The sequence below is a fragment of the Piliocolobus tephrosceles genome, chromosome 18 (assembly GCF_002776525.5).
Source record: "Piliocolobus tephrosceles isolate RC106 chromosome 18, ASM277652v3, whole genome shotgun sequence".
Lineage (NCBI taxonomy): Eukaryota > Metazoa > Chordata > Mammalia > Primates > Cercopithecidae > Piliocolobus > Piliocolobus tephrosceles.
The window spans coordinates 50,626,490-50,646,706 of NC_045451.1; the positions used below are offsets into that span (position 1 = coordinate 50,626,490).

A 20,217-nucleotide genomic window follows, 5' to 3' on the forward strand; every position below is an offset into this window, starting at 1 on the left:
AGGAAAATGTGGACATAGCAGAGAGGACTTCAAGTCTTCATGAAGTTGAAGAGGGACTTCATGGGAGGGGAGTGGTAGAAGGTGAAAGGGAAAGAGGCGTTAATGAGAGGGTGCAGTGTCAGGTGAAAGCCAGTCATTTCTAGGTGACTGTGATTCAGGGTCTGGACACAGAGCTGGGTGTCACTGTGAATTCACTATCGTGAATATTGCTGCAGTGAACATAATAGTGCATGTGCCTTTTTGGTAGAATGATTTATTTTCTTTTGGATATTTATGCAGTAATAGGATTGCTGGATCAAATGGTAATTCTGTGTTTTTTGAGAAATTTCCAAACTGCTTTCCACAGTGGCTGAACTAACTTACATTCTCACCAACAGTGTATAAGCATCTCCTTTTCTTCCCAAGCCTAGCCAGCATCTGTTGTTTTTTGACTTTTCAATAATGGCTTTTCCTATTGGTATTTGATGGTGTCTTATTGTGGTTTTAATATGCATTTCTCTGATGATTAGTGGTTTGGAGCATTTTTTCATATGTTTGTTGGTACTTGAATGTTTCCTTTTAAGAAGTTTGTATCTTTTGCTCATTTTCTAATGGGGTTATTTGTTTTTTGCTTGTTTAAACTCCTTATAGATTCTGGATATTAGGCCTTTGTTGGATGCACAGTTTTGCATAAATGTCGTAAAGAAATATTTTAGCACCTGATGGAGCCAGGGAGTAGAAATGCAGGTAGGTGGAAGCAGGGATGAGACAGGAATCTTCCTACTCATTCATTCATTCATTCATTCATTCATTCATTCTGTGTCCAGGCATTGCCCTTGGCAGTGGGGATGTGTGACTAATGCTCTGTCTTATGTTTAGAATGCTCAGGTTTGGTTACTTCAAGAAAACTTGAGTAAGAAATCATTTGTTAAGCAGCAGTTGTAAAATTTTAGAAGTGGAGAAGCTTAAGTAAAGCATTTGAAATAGGCAGTGTCTAGTGTTGGCTTCAGAAAGGACAGGAGATGACCGATGGCTGGGTGCCTCATAACTGTTCAGTCTCAGAGCTATGCTCAGGAGGCAGCACAGAGGCTGGGGGAGGGAATGTCCCATCTTATCATAAAAATGCTTTTCTAGCTTTGGAGAGGAATTTGCCCTAAGGGACATTTCTAGGGGAAATTCAGGTCTTTCTCTGACACTGTCATCAGCTCTTTGAGCTGTGCACATTTAAAACCCTGAGGGTAAAACAGACAAAACCAACATATCCAGAATTAGGTTTTAGATACCAAAAAATAGATATAGGCTCCAAACAAAATGAAACAGTCATTTAAAACTATTGATTTATAGAGCAAACAACTCTCTGGAGATTATATGCCTTAAATTTTACTTGAAATGGTAGAAAAATATAAATGTAGGTAATTCATAGGTTTTGAATATTTGTTATTTTAAGAATTGTATTTTAATAGAAAAATAAAATCCTAAATCATGTCGTGTGATACATTATCATCCACAGCACAATAAGCCTGTTGTTTTGGCCCATGCACGCCTGGCTTTCCCAGATGGGCAACACTGCTGCATGTCTTACAAACTCAGCATTAGGAAATTATAGTAAATGTCCTACATAACCGATGGTGCAACTAAGTTACCCTCACACATGACAGAAGCAGTTTGGCACACATGACTGGAAGGTAGCTTCCAGCTGACTTGAGTTCCCTGTCCTTCACCTTGACCCTCTAGGTGCTTGGCAGCCCCTCCACTCTTCAGACACTCAGTTCTCCTGGTCTTTCCTTTCTAAGCCCAGCGCCACCTTCAAAATAGTGAAATTCAGTATTTGGTAAATTATGTTATTTACATTTGCTGATTGTGATTACACTACTGGGTAAATGGATTTCAGTCAATGTATTTATTTTCTGATCTTTAAATCTCTAACTGGGAAAGAAACCACTTGTGCTAGTTAAAAATCTCAGATTTATATGATCACATCTGGGATTAAGAACAACAACAAATCTCAGATTCACCACAGAGGAGAGTGAAGATTGGCTGTCCATGGAGTTCAGTGGATGTCTTCAGTTGCTCTTGAAATCTCAGCAAGTGAAATAAAGGGGACTGGCCCAGTTGATGGCGTCCTTCTTTACAAGGACATTCCCTCTCTGGCTTCATTCATAGCAGTTGGTTTTCTGAAGCCTTTTGTTTTGTTTTTAAAGCAGTGGAAGGCTTTCTTGAGTCCCACTCTTTGAGGGGACAAAAGAGTACGTGAAAGAGATGAAAGTGGCTGTGTTGGGGGAGCCTGAGTCCTCCCTCCTCCTACCACAGGATCCTGGAGAGAAGTCCTTCCTGAGGATGGTTTGGAAAGCACACCATCATTAGTTTACCTGCAGTGTGCTTCTTCCCGGCCACTCTTTTTATAACATGCCCTCTTCCCTTCCCTTCCTATGTACAGGATCTTCTCCCTAATACCACTCCCCACAATGATGCGTGTTTGTTGTTCCTCTCTCTCTGATCGTACTTTTGCTGTTCCCAGTGGTGGCAATACCTGTCCTGGGAGGCCTGCCCCGCACACTCCCCGGTATAGCGGTGTTGCTGTTATCGTGGGTAGCATGCCACCGGGTCAATCTTTAGCCTTCCATCAGCAAATTATTAGGATTTCAGAGCAAAAGGCAACAAGCACATAGGAAAGCTCCTGATGGACTCGGAGGGGTGTGGATGGGGTTGGGGTGGAGGGCGGCGCACAACCCCGAGGAGTGTGAACTTCGGATACCTCAGGCACGGGGGTAGTGATGGACAGAAAAAGCGCTCTCTATTGAGGGAAAGAAAGAAAGCCTGTCTCTTGCCAGCACATATGCGTTGGAGATGGAAATTAAACTGCAAATGATGCTGGAGAAAACTGCTGACAATAATGATGATTACAGCTGTTGAAGCAATAAAGCTGGAAAAAAGACAAAAAATTTGGTTTAACGGTGCAGAAAGAATACCAGCTTCAGTTACTTATATGAACTGCTTATTATTTAGCCTAATTACTATCATTTTAGCAATCATGCATACTATTAAATGTATCAGATTTATTTGTGTAAATTTTATTTGATTACAGTGTTAGATTCCATTCTTTGTCAGCTGAGTCATGATAGTCTGTACTTATGTTGACCGATCAATCTTACATTTTACTTACTCTTTCTCTGCAAGTTCATAGGTTTCTCTTTCTTTTAGATGAATCTGACCTTTCTAAGATTAGCTCGTTTGCGTATGTTGTCACACTGAAGGCTGAGTGTTTCGTTATAAAAGACTGCTTATGTTGTCAGTAGAACAGGCAGGCATTAGAAGATAGCAATTCTTTTTCTAACTTATTCTGGGAAGCAGGTATTTCGATGTAAAATATTCTAGCATGCCTGCGTGGAGGCTACTGACAGTGCTGCCTGGTTAGGATGAAGTGGGGACAGGAAGAAAGGCTATTGTGAAAACTCATAAAATATAGAATAGCAGGAGCAAAGAGGCTCTCTGGAGAGGAACTGAGTGTTTTTTATGTGAAATTGTGGCTACATGAAACTCAGAAGACTCGAAATGGGAAACCTCAACATTTGTTGGTTTGTATTTTATGAGATGAGGTCAGAGAGAAGAATTTGGCTGGAGGGCGCTCCAGAGCAATTTGTACCTATTTGGAAGTTAACAGATGACTTCAAAACTGCTAGAAGAAGATCTGTAGTTTTGCTCCAATAGTCTTTTACATCCTGTTCTCTCTAACAGTGAAATCATTGAATATAGCATTGCTTTGAAGGGATGTTAGTGATCATGCAGCTATTTTAATTATGGGGGAGATAAAGAGACTTCCTGATTCTTAGTTCTGTTTTGGGGTTAATGCAAGTGGTTTTCTATTCAAGATTCGTTCCTGTTTCAATGGTATACATTAGAAAAGCTGCTAGTAAGAACACCTCCAGTAATGTCATATATTTGTTAATTTGGAGAATGAGTGTCTATTAGACCAGGAATATCTCAGAAGTCGTTTTTCAGTTTTGTATGCCAAGGGACCTGATACATGGTAAGTGCTCAGAATCAATGCTTTGAATTGTGTTTGCAAATTCCCTCTCTTAAGAAATGTCATCAGGTAACAGTAATAGTAGCTAACATTTGTTGGTTGTATCTAATGCCTGACACTACATATGATCCTTCACACAGGTGATTTCTTGGAATGGATACAACCACCTTGGGAGGCAGGCATTACTGTCCTTTTTACAGAGGTGGAAGCTTAGACACAGAGAGGTTAAATAATTTTCCCAATAGGCAGAAGCTAGGAATCAGTTCCCAGTCAATCTGACTGCTTATTTCATTAAGTACTGTGCTATTGTGTCCCCTATGTTGAAAATGTTAAAATTAAAAATGGTATTAAAATATTTGAATAGTTGTTAAATTGCAGTGTTAAGTTATAATGACATGCAAACATTTTCCAAAGAATATTAAATTATTCGATATGTTACCCAAAGCAAAAAGGTTTTTAAAAAGAATTTGATTTTCTTTGGCTGATTTACCAAACATAGTAGGGTGACCGTATATATTATCATTGAAACTAAAAGTGAAAGGGGGTGCTATTCATAATTTTGTGGTGGTAATAGGAATAAACTGTATTTTCCTGGCAACTAAGTTATGCCATCACCCTGCTGATTATTATTTGTTCTACTAGATCTTTGAGGCAAAAAATATTAAAACAATTCTTCACATTTTTACTTTGCAGGAGGATTCCTCAGTGTCAATGTAAGCGAAGTCAGTTTTGATGAAATTCATCAACTCTTCTCCAAGGATTTAGATATTGAGCCAGGGGGTCATTGGAGGCCAAAAGACTGCAAACCCAGATGGAAGGTGAGGTAAATTCTTTTCATAAGCAATTTGACTGTTACTACGCATTTGAGGAAAGAATGTGCTTGATTCAAAATACAGAGACAGATGTCTTTAAGTCTTGATAAATTTAAAACATCAGTATTTTTGTCTTTAATGTTTACTATTTATAATTCAAATGTGGTTTAAGTGTTAACGTGTGAAGACTGTAAATGCACCTGTGTAGATACAAAATAGATGCTCGGTTCATTCTCTTTGAGTTCCTGGTAATAAATACGTGACTTGAGTTTGGCTTGGAAAATAGATTTTTTCTGTTGTTCTGTTCTGTTTGGAAGAGAGGCTGTGAGTCCCCTGCCTCCTGCAGCTGTCCCTAACGATTACTGACACCTGCAAGCTTAGCCTCACCAATTTCTGGAATCGTGAGAACTCACTCGGAGGATATTAATATCCTGATTTTCAGTTTGGTCTGGCGTTGGGGTCTTCAAGCTGTGTTTCTCAGAATCCAAGATTATAAAGAGGCTGCTCAGAGATCACTGTGAGACTTGAAAAGTTGGACTTTGGGCTCTTCTTGGCTTCAGAAGGCACAGCCCAAGCTTTCAGTCTTTTTGGTATGTCAGAATTCTATTCAATGTTTTGTTTGAAAAACTGTAAGGGGGTGGGTTTGCCTCTGCTGCTTTTGAAAAATTGAAAGCCATAATTTAAACCGGACTTGCTCTCAAAAGCTGTGAAATTGGTTAATAAGTGTATATTCATCTAATGTTATTACGTTTGAGTAAGAAATAACATTTATGTAATTCCAATGAAAACTACAACAGATTAAATCAAATGTTATTTCCTAAAGAACTGTGATATAATCTTGATCTGGAGACAGTTTCAGTTTTCTCTTTTAAAACATTAGTATACTTCTAGAATATTTGTATGTTCACCTCCCCGCCCCCCCCCACAAAAAAAAACCCACTAGTAGGAAGGAAAATCATATGCTGTTAAACTCGTGAAAAAGACCCTCTGACTTCATCCACCATGAACTCTTTGTGTTTGAAGATGTGTATTATTTGTGTCTGTATTCCCAACACAGAGCACATTGTCTTGTGTGAGTTAAACACTAAACACAGTTTTGTTGAATTAACTCTATAAGGCAAATAAAAGCCTTTTTGGCCTTGTTACAAATGATTCAATAAATGGTCAGCTTTCTTATTGCCTTGATCAAGTTGTGAAGCTGCTTAAATGGATTCCAGTACCAATTTTAGCAAAACATTTTATTTATAATTACCTTACACTATTTCTCAGATCAGATTCATTTAACAAATGAATCTCTTCATATTTCTTGATTTTCCTCACATTTGTATCTATATGAAATGCGGCCCAATTTATGTACATTCCATCTTTTAAAAATAGCCTGGGCACGTAAATTATTTTTAACATTTGGGTATTGAGGGTATATATTGAATGCTAATAGAAAAAGCAGCACACTCAAGTCACCGAGGCTGTGGGATAGCACGGAGGTTGATACTCAGATAGTTGTTTATACACGATATGGCACACCCCTCAGGTGTGCTCTACTAGTAGCATGCTAGTAGAACAGTTTGGGATAGGAAAAATGAAGTATTCTTGTCCCGTTTCCAGTGATCTATACCAGATGGATTTTAAATTTTTTTGTTTTCTTCTCATTTTCTGGGAGACTGGTATATCACACAAGTAGTTCCTACTTAGAGATATTAGTAGACTATAAACTACATATGACTCAGTAGGTAACAATATTGAAAAGAGTTCCTGGAAAGAAACTAATTCAGGGATCTTAAGGTTCATACCTGTAATCCCAGCACTTTGGGAGGCTGAGGTGGGCAGATCACTTGAGGCCAGGAGTTTGAGACCAGCCTGGCCAACATGGCGAAACCTCATCCCTACTAAAAATACAGTGGTGGCACATCCCAGCTACTCAGGAGGCTGAGATGTGAGATTTGCTTGAACCTGGGATGTGAGGCTGCAGTGAGCCGTGATTGCACCACTGCGCTCTAGCCTGGGTGAAAGAGCAAGACTGTCTCAAAATAAATTCACTTATTTTGTTTAGGACTATATGATAATGCTGCTTATTTCAACTTTTAGCAAACCCTTCTCAGAATATAGTCTGTAGTTCAGAATTACACAACTAAAGGTATGAAAGGAATTTTGGAGATTATTCAGAAGTGAGCTATATTCACATAAATATTATATAACTATCATCTCACTAAATATTTAGTTACACAGTTTCTCCCCCTACCCATCCCTACCTGCTTACTGATAATGTTCCATTCTCATATTGGAACAGTGGAGAGAGAGGGAAGTAAGAAATGACTAGATTTATGTTAAACATCTGTCATCAACTTGATTCTTAGTATTTAGGCCCCTTTTTTTAAATGAGAAAAATACCAGTGCAGTTAGTTGATGGCAAATTAAATAGAACTGAGATCTTTCAAAACTAGTGATTTCAGCTGGCCAACCTGGTAAGACCCCGTCTCTACTAAAAATACAAAAAATTAGCTGGGCGTGGTGGTGGAGGCCTGTAATCCCAGCTATTTGAGAGGCTGAGGCAGGAGAATTACTTGAACCCATGAGGCAGAGGTTGCAGTGAGCCAAGATCGTGCCACTGCACTCCAGCCTGGGCAACAGAGTGAGACTCCATCTCAAAAAACAAACAAACAAACAAAAAACCAGTAGTAATTTCAGCAATTCCTAGATATTCCTGAATGCTGCAGGTTTGAGTAGAAGATTTCTGCACAGGTTGGACACCTTATGGGGCAGGTTTATATCTAAAGAACATGAGGATGCTTTGCAGGTCATTAACAGTGAAGTATTTACCTATGACATTGACTTTCCATTCAGATTTCAGATGGAGGGCTTGATGAACAACTTTGGTCTGTAACTTCCAGGCTTAAAGAACCAGGCAGCTGCTTGATGCTCTTGTCTACCCAGAGGCCTGGAGTTTCATTTGTAGTCCAATGTACCTCAAAGATGGGTCTTGGCCTCCCTGTTTCAGAACTACTTGAGGCATATGGTAAAAAGGCTGATTTTTGGCCAGGTGTGGTGGTTCAAACCTGTAATCCCAGTGCTTTGGGAGACTGAGGCAGAAGGATCATTTGAGCCCAGGAGTTTGGTGCAGCTGTGATCACACCACTGTACTCCAGCCTGGGCTATGGAATGAAACCCCATCTCTAAAAGAAAAAAAAAAAATGCAGATTCTTGAACTCAGTCCTCAAACATACTGATTCTATTGGTGGGAAGGAACAAGAACTTGCATGTTTGACCAAGTGCTTCCAGTTTGAGAATTGCTCCTGTGGGTACTGGAAATTGGGAGGAATAGGAAGATGGAACTAAAAACACTGAAGGAGAATGAGGGTTTACCAGCTTCTGATTACTCAGTAGCAGATAGCTAGATTTACCTTAAGGTTACCAAACCTAAAGCCATGTCATTTAGGGACACACCGTAGCTGGTGGTGTGCTGAAAATTTGAAAGTAGGACAGAAACTTGGTGGGAGAAATTGATGTGATACACATTTTTCTTGATGATCTCCTCATGGTGAATATAGGAGAAAATAAGGGAAAAATGGTGCATATGTTCAGCAAGATTTGTGATTTTAAAGTAGGAGCAAACTGAATGGAATAATTTTGCTTGATCAAGAGGTGATGAGGAGAGATTCAGGAGGATGAAGTGTTGTTTTATCAGAAGATAATGACCAGATGTTCTCATTCTCCACTGGAGGTGTATCAATAAGAGAGTGGCTCAAACAGCAAATTAGGGCACATAGGAGAAAGAATGTCCCGAAACAGGCTATTAAGCCTTAAAATAAATGATCACAGAACACTGAGATATTTTCTAGACAAACAATTGTAAACTATGCAGGACATTCTTCCACAAACACAAGAACTGATGTGCCAGATGAATTTTTAAGATATTGTTTAGCTTTACTTTAATAAAAGCTTTGCTTTAGATTTATCACATATTCACAATCTTTAATAACCCTCTCATTAAAATTTGGACATCTATTTGCTGTTAGCACATTAGGTTAGCTTATTTGAATTTGCCAAGACACTGGTAATTTCTTTCTTTCGTTACCGTCTCAGTTTCCTTATAAGATTAAAAAAAACCCTTGATATTTAAATACTTCATTGAAGAAGTTATTGTATTGGGAGCTAGAACTTTACCTTTTATTTATCCTTATATGTTCAGCTTATCACTCAGTCTAATTGTCTTTAATTAATATGCACTGTCTTTAATCGGGCCTCTGTAGCCATTTAATAATTTCTTCCCTCAAATATCTATAACTGGCACTAACTGCTTTTACAGCTCATTGACATTATGTCATAGGTGGCCAACTCGTGGCCAACTTCCAAATCAAAAAGGGCAGGCTTGACTTATTAAGCTACATGTTATCACATGGATATGCTTTAGATAAGGTCAGTAGTGGGATATGTACTCACCATCTAACCCCTTTTATTCCTTTTACTTTTCATAGCACTTTCTTATCCTAAAAGCAAACGCCTGAGCTGGGTTGGCAGTTTTGATTTGGGAATTCCTTGACTATGCCAGCCATGGGCACTGAAGCCCAGCAGTAAGTCCCGCCTCAGTATATAGTTCCAGTACAGTTGGCAGCCATTGTGCGGGGGCAGGAAGGAGGTCTTGGGTGTTGGGCGGGTGTTGCTGGGGTAGCCTCGTGGTCCTCAGGCTCCTGAGCCAAGAGAGACCTTTAAATGGGAGTGGAACCCAAAGTTGAGCTGGCAAGGCCACCAGACCTCTTTAGTTCCTACCATTTGCCAGACGGATATGCCGTAATTAATATAATCATGAAAACGTCAGCCTCATAGCAGCCATTGTGTCTTTTTTTTTTTTTTTTTTTTGCTATCCCATCAGCATTAGGGGAAAATGAATGGTGGAGTTTGTAGTTTAGACATCTTCAATTTTACTAAATCATTTTTTGTTCTCTTTATAAATGAAAATGTTTGAATAATTTAAAAATTTCTGCCATCTATGATCCTGGTAATGTAAAATACATGGTTAAGTATTATTTTCATTTGATGATGTCTAATATCAGGTCCTGATTTTAAAAGGATTAGGTGCACAACTTATGCATTCTCAATTATTTGCATTTATTCATTTATTAATAAACTTTATTTGGTATAGATAAAATTTTAGTAAATCATAGATTTAATGGTCTTTCACGATATTCTGTTACAACCAGTTTAGATTGTATATTTTAAAAATCCAGATTATAGAGTAACACAGAAGTATTTTGGTTAGATATACTTTCACTGTTGTCTTTTTTTGAAAAGCTAATGATTTGGAATTTATGATCTGTGGAAAACTTGCTTTAATTTCAGTTTTATTAGAAAATTCACAATAATAATAAAGCTAGCTCAGCTAGGCAGTTGCTGAGAAAAGTAATTTAGAAAACACTTTAGGTTTTTCAAAGGCAAAATCTAAATTGTAAGGAGATATAGATTGTATGACAAAGTTTGGATCCAAGAAATGGAGGATTTGAGCTAGTGATGATTGATGATTATTAATTTATTCCTGTATTACATTAAAACATTTTATATAGATGGTGTTTTTAAGTGTGTTGGGTTTGAGAATTACATTTGGTTTTTTATTTCATATTAGAAGAAAGATTAACATACTAAAACTATTTTCATTTCTATGTACGTGTTTTTTCTTTTTCTTTTTGCATGAGAACAAATTTCTTTGATTAATAAAGGACAAATTTCTGTGCTGCTTACATCATCTTGTTATGGATTGTTGCCAGCCTCATTTTAAATTGAATATTATCCTACCACTGAAATACATTTTAAAAATGTATCAAAAACTTAATTCTGCATTTTGATTAAATGAAAAATATTATATTATCAAACTTCATGTGTATTTTGGGGCAATATCATGTATGAGTGAGGTTTTCTTGTATGCTATGGCTGGAACCCCATGTTTGAAGATTTTGGTTTCTATTATATTTCTGAAAATATCTCTAGGACAGAGAAACCATGTGTAAGATAGTAGATATTCAAGTGAAATGTCTTTTAAATTCAATTCAAAATCCAGAAAGTTATTATTTAGGATCTACTCTAAAACCAAGAAGTTACTCTTATGATACATTCCCCTCCCTTACTTTTCATGCCCAGTTGATAACCAAATCCTGCTAGCTTACCTCTTAGATGTGTTGAAAACCCATGTACTTCTCTTCTCCTTTATCCTCCTCTTAGTTTAAGCTACCATGACTTCTTTTCTCAACAGCTGTATTAATTGCCTAACCAACTTTTTGGTCTTCTCCAATCTGCTCTCCGTATTGCCACCAAAATAGTCTTTGCAGTCACCACATCTGATTTATCACTCTTTCAGAATCCTTCCACAATTTCTCGTGGTGTTCACAGGTTAAAGACCACAATCCTTAGAAAAACCTTCAGAGCCTCTTCTACCTCTCAGCTTTATAAGATGCATGCAGCAAGGGCTTTTTCCGTGTTTGCTTAATGCTGTATCTCTGATGAGAAAATTTATAAGGGCGTGGCTTTAAAACCATGAGAAGTTTTCAAGGATTAATTTTTATACTGACCTCTAGGATTTGCCACTGTATTTATTTACATACATGACTATTTTGTTTTAAAGGTGGCAGTTCTTATTCCGTTCCGTAATCGCCATGAACATCTTCCAATCTTTTTCTTACATTTGATTCCAATGCTCCAGAAGCAGCGGCTGGAATTTGCCTTTTATGTCATTGAACAGGTGAGAATACTTTTCACAGTGGTCACTAAGTATGCTAGAATCTAAACTCTTAGATTTGGTTAGATTAAACATGTTAGTAGTTTAGGATTAATAAGGTAAGTCAAATTCTTTGTTTTATACTTGGGTGAAATTACATTTTGGATTGGGCCTATATATTTCTTATAATAGTAATTTGGTCAAATGAGTTAATTAGCAATCATGTTTCACTTTAGTATGATAGCCTCATTATATTTTAATGACATTCTAAATATTGGATTGTCGATCTCTGGTTTTTAAAATAGCTATACAGCTGATACTTACCTTACAGGATTAAATGTGTCTCTGACGTGTAGTATTATTCCTTTTTATGTTTTCATTAGGCTTATGATCTTTGTTTATTTTTGAAAACCTCTGTAAAGTTTCATTTAACTGAGAAACTGCTTATTTTCTAATTTAGGCTACTTGGCAGCATTTAGACTCATGTACAGACATCTGGACTCATAACTGGTGCAACTCAAAGTTCTTTTCTAAATTATACCGAAGCACCCTACAGTTACCTCAGCTATATTCGCAGTGTTTGATTTGAAAAAACATTTCAGTTTATGACCCATGAATTTAACCACAGAAAAGGAAGGAAAGTTTTTTTTCTTTTTTTAACTCAATAGCAAAGCATAGGTTATTCTCGATTGAGGATATCTTTGTACTGTGGGGTAGTTGCTAGCTATCCCTGAAAATCAATATTGGATTAACTTTGTTAGGTAATCAGAGACACCTAAATGAGAGCCAGTTATTAAACCTAAAAACAAAAAGTAGTATACATTAAACATTTTCTGTCCTGTTTTCAGTTTTTCATTTTCAAAGTCATCTTTCTTGGTAGAGGAACCTTGACTGTTTCTGTTGTAGGATATAGACCCAACTCTACAGTTGGTAAGTAAATATGCATCCAGTGAGCTGACAGGTCAAAAAAAAAAAAGCGTACATTACATGGAAGACTAAATGATGTGATGCCCAAGATCCCTTCCAAATTTGAGATTCTGTGATTCTTTAAAAGAGATAACCAGGTGGAGAATGGAGTTTTAAAATATTGTCAAAAAAAGCTTATTCCTTTTGTTTCTGAACAGAGGCTGTCAAAGCTGAATACATCATAATTCTTTAACATAGGTAATTCAAATAGAGTTGAAATGACCCTGACTTACTTTTTGTAGTCTTTGTTTAAAGGCTATAAAGTGTATATATAAAGAAAGAATTTGGCCTGGCGTGGTGGCTTATGCCTATAATCCCAGCACTTTGGGAGGCCGAGGCAGGTGGATCACAAAGTCAGGAGTTCAAGAACAGCCTGGCCAAGATGGTGAAACCTCATCTCTACTAAAAATACAAAAATTAGCCAGGCATGATGACGGGCACCTGTAATCTCAGCTACTTGGGAGACTGAGGCAGGAAATTGCTTGAACTGAGGAGGTGGAGGTGGCAGTGAGCCAAGATTGCACCAGTGCACTTTAGCCTGGGCGGCAGAGCAAGACTCCACCTCAAAAAATTAAAAAAAAAAAAAAAAAAAGAAAAGAAAGAATGTAATTTTCTACATTATTTCTAAACATGTATAGTGTGGTGTTTTGAAAACCTAAAAAAGATCTGATAGCACCTGAGAGTTCTCCATGCCAGCTTGTATCACTTTGGTATTGTCACCTCATATTTCACATTTAAGTGTATGTGATAGATGGTAATTTTCTGTTAATGTATACTGACCTTTCCAATTGCTTTACATCATTGCCAGCACTTGGTATGGTCAGTCTTTTTAATCGTAGCCATTTTAGTGGGTCCGTGGTAGTATCTTATTTCCCTGATTACTAATGTCGATCATCTTTTCATGCACTTATTTGCTACCCATAGGCCTTCTTCGGTGAAGTGTCTGTTCAGATCTTTTGCTCATTTTTCAATTGAATTGTCTTTGTTTTGCTGAGTTGTAAGAATTCTTTATATATTTTAAATACAAGTCTTTGGTAAGACATACGTTTTGCAAATATCTTATAGTCTATGGCTTGCCTTTTTATTTTTTTGACTTTTTTGGAAAGCAAGTTTTAAATTTTGATGAAGTCCAATTTATTGATTTTTGTTTTTATAGCTTGTGCTTTTTGTATTATATTTGAGAAATTGTTCTCTATGATTTTCTCATTCTTCCAGAAGCTTAATAGTTTTAGCTCTTACACTTAGGCTAATCATTGAGTTAATCTTTAGATATGATATGAGCTAAGAGTGAAGTTTCATTTAGTTGTTTCATCACCACTTGTTGAAAAGACTTTTTACCATTGAATTGCTTTAGCACCTTTGTTGAAAATCACTTAACATAGACATGTCATATATATGCAGGTCTGTTTCTGGTCTCTGCGTTCCAGTGACTCTGCTTGTCAGTTTCTACTAAAAAGTCCGCTGGGCTTTATTTCCTTAGTTTTCAATAAATAAGTAACAGTATAAATGATAGACAAAGTTACCTGGCTTGTATTATTAGATACTTCTATCTTTTCTTTTGGTAGAAAATACTCAAAAATATTTTTGTTTTTAAGATGGAGTCTCTCTCTGTCACCCAGGCTGGAGTGCAATAGCCCCGTCTGGGCTCACTGCAACCTCTGCCTCCCAGGTTCAAGCGATTCTCCTGCCTTAGCCTCCCAAGTAGCTGGGATTACAGGCACCCACCATCATGTTCGGCTAATTTTTGGAAAATACTCAAATTTTTATTCCTAAAATGGTTATAGTTTCTCCAGTTCCTTTATTCTAAATCTGCCTTTTTTTTTTTTAAGTTTCTCACTCTTAGCTTTTTACCTCTGCTTTTTCTCCATGGAAATGCTTGGTATTTAATATAACATACCATACTTCTGTGTGTGTAAATTATCCCTTAAGTTTTGTGCCTTACGTACTTTTTAATGTAATAGTCTATACTGTGAAATGTGACTTTTTTTACGTAACAAGTGAAAATTTTTATCTGCTTTCATGGTAGCTGTAGTTGTAGATTTGTAGATCAGTTTTACTGATCTAGGAAAGTGCTGGTTTCCTTTGTGTAAACTTCAATGCTGCATAATGTATTGAGAGGTGAGAGAGCTGTCCCTGTGGTTTGTTTGTTTGTTTGTTTTAAGACGGAGTCTCGCTCTGTTGCCAGGCTGGAGTGCAGTGGCGCGATCTCGGCTCACTGCAACCTCTACCTCCTGGATTCAAGTGATTCTCGTGCCTCAGCCTCCCAAGTAACTGGGACTACAGGCATGTGCCACCACACCCAGCTAATTTTTGTATTTTTAGTGGAGAGAGGTTTTCTCCATGTTGCCAGGGTGGTCTCAATCTCCTGACCTCATAATCCACCTGCCTCAGCCTCCCAAAGTGCTGGGACTACAGGCATGAGTCACTGTGGCCTGTCTCTGTTTTTAAAGGCGTATTATTCTGAGAGTTGACCGGGTATTTGGTGTATGTGATGAAGCAATCTTTGCAAGGCAACTAAGGTCTGCATTTTTATTTTCAAACTTTTTAAGTCTGAGTCTCAGGCTTGATCAATATTAATTCAGGACCGTGTATTTGATAGAGTGAGGTTTTGAGCTAGAAACATCTTCACCATATTTGAAATAGAAAAGTAATTTTTCTGCTAGACAGGTGCCCAGGGAGTGCTAAGCAACTGAAGAGCAGCTCAGGAATTCTAGTTAAATATGGAGGATGGACATGGGTTCACTACTTCTTTCCAAACTCCTAAAATGAGAGTGAAAGAAAAAAACTTTTGAAAAGTTATTAAACCTCAAGGACAGAAAGTCGTGGGTGAGAGATTTTCACACATTTCTGTTAAGTCAGGAAGCAGATGGAGTGCCGACGCCTAGCAGAACAGAGGATGTGCAAACCCATGTGCTTGTAGAGGGTGATGTGACAAGACTAGAGTCAATTTGCTGGACACGCCTCTGTCTCAGTGCTGTCACTGAAGGTAGGCTGAAGCACTGCGCTAAAGTAAGGAGATTGTTTAAAAGTTTGACTACGAAACAGCCACATTCCCAGTTGCTCATCTTTACTTGTACTGCCAGGTGATTACTCTGTTGTGTCTTGTAGCAACTTTTTCCAGTTGATCCTGTGGAAAAAGTGTAGCAGGAAGCCCCTGAGAGTGCTGACGCAGCTGTGTGGTAGGGCCTAAAACCAGGGGGATTGAGTAAGTCTGCATGCTGATCTTAGGGACCCCAGGCCTTCCCTCTCTGGCCTTTTGAAGCCAACAGCCAGGTGTGAATCCCCCCACCCCTCAAGCTGTGGCAGGGCATAGTGGTGTCTTCACTAGAGAAATAAATTATCTCCCGGAAAAAGAGTCCAAATCTGATATTTGAAGGTCTCTAAAGGAAAAGGCCAGCCTGTCACTTTATCAGCTCCCTGCAGCCCAGTTTCATTCGTTCAACAAAAGGAATATGGCAGTGAACAGACCAGACAAGGCCCCTTCTTTTGCTGGCCCAGAAGGGCAGGCAGTAGTGAATCATTGTGCAGTGTCTCCATGGCACTCAGGGCAGAGAGTGGTGAGGGCAGGTAGAGGTGCTCTTTTATGCAGAGCCCTTGGGGAAGACCTCTCTGGGGAGGTGAGGTCAGAGCATCCTGGAATGATGTAAAGGAGAACGCTGTGCTCGTGTAGAGGCTGTGCACTCTGGAGAAGGCAGGAGAATACTTGGTGTGTGTGAGCAAAGAGGTTGGTGTCGCCAGAGCATCAGCTGAGGAACATTCTGGGGAGGAAATCAGAGAAGCAAATACGGAAGTGCAGGGTGAGGGCTTGGATTATCCTGTGTCAGGTAGATTAAGTCACTCCTCTACGTAAAACCTTCAGAAGACACTGGATAAAGTGATGTTTTAGAAACCTAAAGAAAGTCTGGTAACACTTGAAGACCAGTTCTCCATGCCAGCTTGTACCACTTTTGGTATTGTTACCTCATATTTCACATTGAAATATATGTGACAGGTGGTAATTTTGAATTAATGTATACTGACCTAATGTAAGTCTCTCCTCCACTTAAAACCCTCCACTGCCTTCTGGAGAGTCTTAAGTAGAGGAGCAACTTAATCTAAGTTTACAAAATGACTCTGGCTACTGTGTTAAGAATAAGCTGTAGAGGGACATGGCTAACGCACGGAGAGCATTAGACAGCTTTACAGTTGTCCGAGTAGGAGATGGTTACCATTTGGGCAGCTGTGGTCGTGGAGGAGGTGGTGAGCAGTGGTTGGGTTGCGGCCACCTTGGGTTTTAAAGTGGTATGAGTTGCCGATGAATTGGGTATGTAGCTTGAGTGATGGAGAAAAGTCAAACATGATGCCAGGGTTTTTGTCCTGAATAAAGAAAGGCATTGCTGCTTCCTGAGCCATGCCTACTTTTGTTTGTTGTTTCAGTTTGGTTCAGGGATGTGCGTGTGTCTGTGCTTATATGAGTCAAGAGTGGTTTGCAATAATACTTGCATATGTATTCCTCTTCATACGGGAGGTGGGCAGGGAAGTGCTTGGTAGAGAAGGGTGGGTCCCTGGTGAAGGCTTCACTGCCGGGCCTATCCCCTGGACCTAGGTGAGGACAAACATTTCTGTTTTCATGCCCAATTGTTGCATTTCCCAAGACCACCCTGGCCTATCACGCCCCCATCCTGTGCCTATAAAAGCCCCTGAGATCCTGGCAGGAAGAGACACAAGCAGGTGGATGTCGAGAGGAACACACCAGCGGAAGAGCATACCACACCGGCAGACGCCGGCAGGCCATCAACTGGTGGAACAACACCAAGTTTGACCAGGGCTGTTGGAGGAGAGCCCGGCCTCTGAGCAGCCCAACTCCAGGGAAAAACCACCTTCCCGCTCCATCTCCCTCTGGCTCCCCATTCATCTGCTGAGAGCTACTTCCCCTCAATAAAACCTTGCACTCATTCTCCAAGCCCCAACGTGATCTGATTCTTCCAGTACACCAAGGCAAGATATGGGATACAGGAAGCCCTCTGTCCTTGTGATAAGGCAGAGAGTGTAACTGAGCTGATAAACACAAACCACCTATGGACGGCTAAACTGAAAGAACATACTGTGTGTAACACAGGCCCACCGGGGCTTCAGCTGCAAACATTCACCCCTAGACACTGCTGTGGGCTCAGAGCCCCACAACCTGCCCATCTGCCTCTTTGCCCTAGAGGTTTGAGTAGCAGGGTACTGAAGAAGCGAGCTACACCCCCATCTTATACCCTGTGAGGGGCATAAGGGAACTTTTCCCATTTCACCCTCACCTGTTGAGTGCCTTATTCTCCAACATGAGTGGGCAAGTCAAGGATCCCCAGATATCTGAAGAAATCCTCCACAGGAGGAGACAGACGCAAGCCAAAAAGGAAGTGTAGAAAATACAGAGAATGGAGGAAGCAGAGGAAATCTTGAAAAAGAACAAAAACTCATCATCAGGATCTATAATGAGGGAAGGAAAGATAATCTATGGAACAGAAATAGTATATCATGAAGAATAATCAGAGAATAAGAAAGTTATTGAAAAAATGAAAATAACTAAAACAAAACTTTCAATAGAATGGCTGGAAGATAAAATAACTCCCCCAAATAGAACCAAAGCTAAGGAAATAAAAGAATCTATCTAAGAGTACCAGTATGTCATGGAAGTAACCACCCTCTAAGGTGGCCCCCAAGGGTCTTTGCCTCCTTGTAATCAGACCCGGTGTAGTCTTTTCCCACAGCGAATAAGGACTGCTGTGCATGGGGAGCCGCATACTGTGGGAGGGACAGTACATGGCTTTTGAGACTAGGTCATAAAAAACGTTGCTGCTTCCGCCTTGATCTCTTGGATCAGTTGCTCTTGGGGAAGGCTGCTGCCCTGTCATATGGATGCCCAAGCAGCCGTATGGAGAAGAGCCGGAAGCCAGCACCATCTCACAGCCATGCGAGTGAGTCACCTTGCAAGTGGATCCTTCTGCCCCTAGTCAAGCCTTCCAGCGTGTCCAGCTGCCCAGCCTTCAGTCTTCCAGCTGAGGCCCTGGACTTAATGGAGCAGAGTTGAGGCATCTCCACTCTGCTCCCAGAATTCCCTCTCCCCAGAAGCCATCAGCATGATAAATGATTATTTTATTCATTCATTCATTCATTCATTCATTCATTCATTCATTCATTCGAGAGGGTCTCTCTCTGTTGTCCAGGCTGGAGTACAGTGATGCCATCTCGACTCACTGCAGCCTCGACCTCCTGGGCTCAAGCTATTTTCCCACCTCAGCTTCCTGAGTAGCTGGGACTACAGGCATGTGCCACCATGCCTGGCTAATTTTTGTATTTTTTGTAGAGTTGGGGTTTCACCATGTTGCCCAGGCTGAGACTATTGCTTTTTTAAGCCACTAAATTTTGCTATGATTTGTTACATATCAGTAGATAGTTAATAACATTCACTAATCAAGATACTGTAAAAAATACAGCAGAAAAAAATTTGAGGGGAGTGAGAGACAAATGACCACAGACCATGAGAAAATTTCCCCAAAGTGAAGGTGGGAATCTTTAGATTAAAGGGGCCCCACGTGCACACATGCATAAGATACAAATCTGCCTTGAAATGTATTATTTTAAAATTTTAGAATACAAATGGAAAACAGAAGATATTACAAAAGTTTTAGAATGCTGGGAATTCTAGGAAAAATGACAAATGAGTATGAATCAGAAACCTATGAACATTCTCAGCAATACTGGAAAAATTTTTTTTCCTGGAATTTTTTACCCAGTCAAAATGACAAATGTGAGAGTAGACTGATGGCATTTTCAGTCATTGATTGGCTAAAAACGTATTTTCCATGGGTCTTTACTTAGGAAGCTCCTGAAGAATGTGCCTCAGCAAATTGAGAAAGCCAAGGAAAAGGTGTGGGTGATTTAGGGCGTGAAGATGACCCAGGTGATATTCACACATGGTCTGGAGAGGGCAAAGGAGAGTTGGGCTTGAGAGATGGAGAAGGAATTGATAGATGATTTGATGTGTTTGAATGATTACATCAGTTATTAATAGGTGTAGGGCATATTTCTTGGGCCTTTTGTACAAAGTAATAATACAGTAGTTACATAGAAAACTATAGTTACTCCCAGTTTGCAAAAGAAAACAGAATCAATTTAGTCATCACTGAAGAAATATTAAATATTTACATAGTCCTAATAATGTAAATTCTTGATTTAACCAAAAATTATGATAAAACTGTATTGGGAGAATAGAGGTAGGGGCAAGAGGTGTGGTGGTTTAACTCCTCCACTACCATGATAAGAAGTCAAGAGACAGTGTCTAAAGTGAAAGAAGCAAGAAATATCGGGACTCTAATTTCCTCAAAATATGTAGATAAATACCAGAATAAACGGGAAGAGTTGAAATGTATTGCTCTTGGGGGAATGGAGATGGATTAGATATGGAACTTTTCATTTCTGTTATAAGCCTTTGAGTGTTATGTCCACGTTTAATAAAAACGATTTTTAAAACCTTAGAGGAAAGTAGTTTGTTAAAGCGGATGTTGATGTACTAGTCATAACATCATAATTTAACTCCCTTTTCTCTTTATTCTATTTCACTGGTGAAAAAAGAGGCTGTAAAAAAATAGTGACTTCTATTACCTCAAGTTAGTGCAAGGCCTAGGACTAAAAATTAGTAAGTTTTCTCTCTTGAGGCAGCGCTCTGATATTGACTACAATGTGTGTCTCATTCACTTCTATAATAATCC

General features: G+C 39.2%; 1 protein-coding gene across 3 annotated transcripts in view; it reads left to right on the top strand.

The window, feature by feature from the left end:
• The window catches only part of B4GALT6 (beta-1,4-galactosyltransferase 6), a 62,939-nt gene that overhangs the window by 33,770 nt on the left and 8,952 nt on the right, over positions 1-20,217 (top strand). For 2 of the 3 annotated variants that reach the window (XM_026455163.2, XM_026455164.2), the window contains 2 exons: positions 4,697-4,821; positions 11,423-11,539. In XM_026455163.2, coding sequence (XP_026310948.1) covers positions 4,697-4,821; positions 11,423-11,539 — 242 coding nt within the window. The remainder of the gene's footprint in view (positions 1-4,696; positions 4,822-11,422; positions 11,540-20,217) is intronic. The other variant, XM_026455165.1, reaches the window with a different exon arrangement.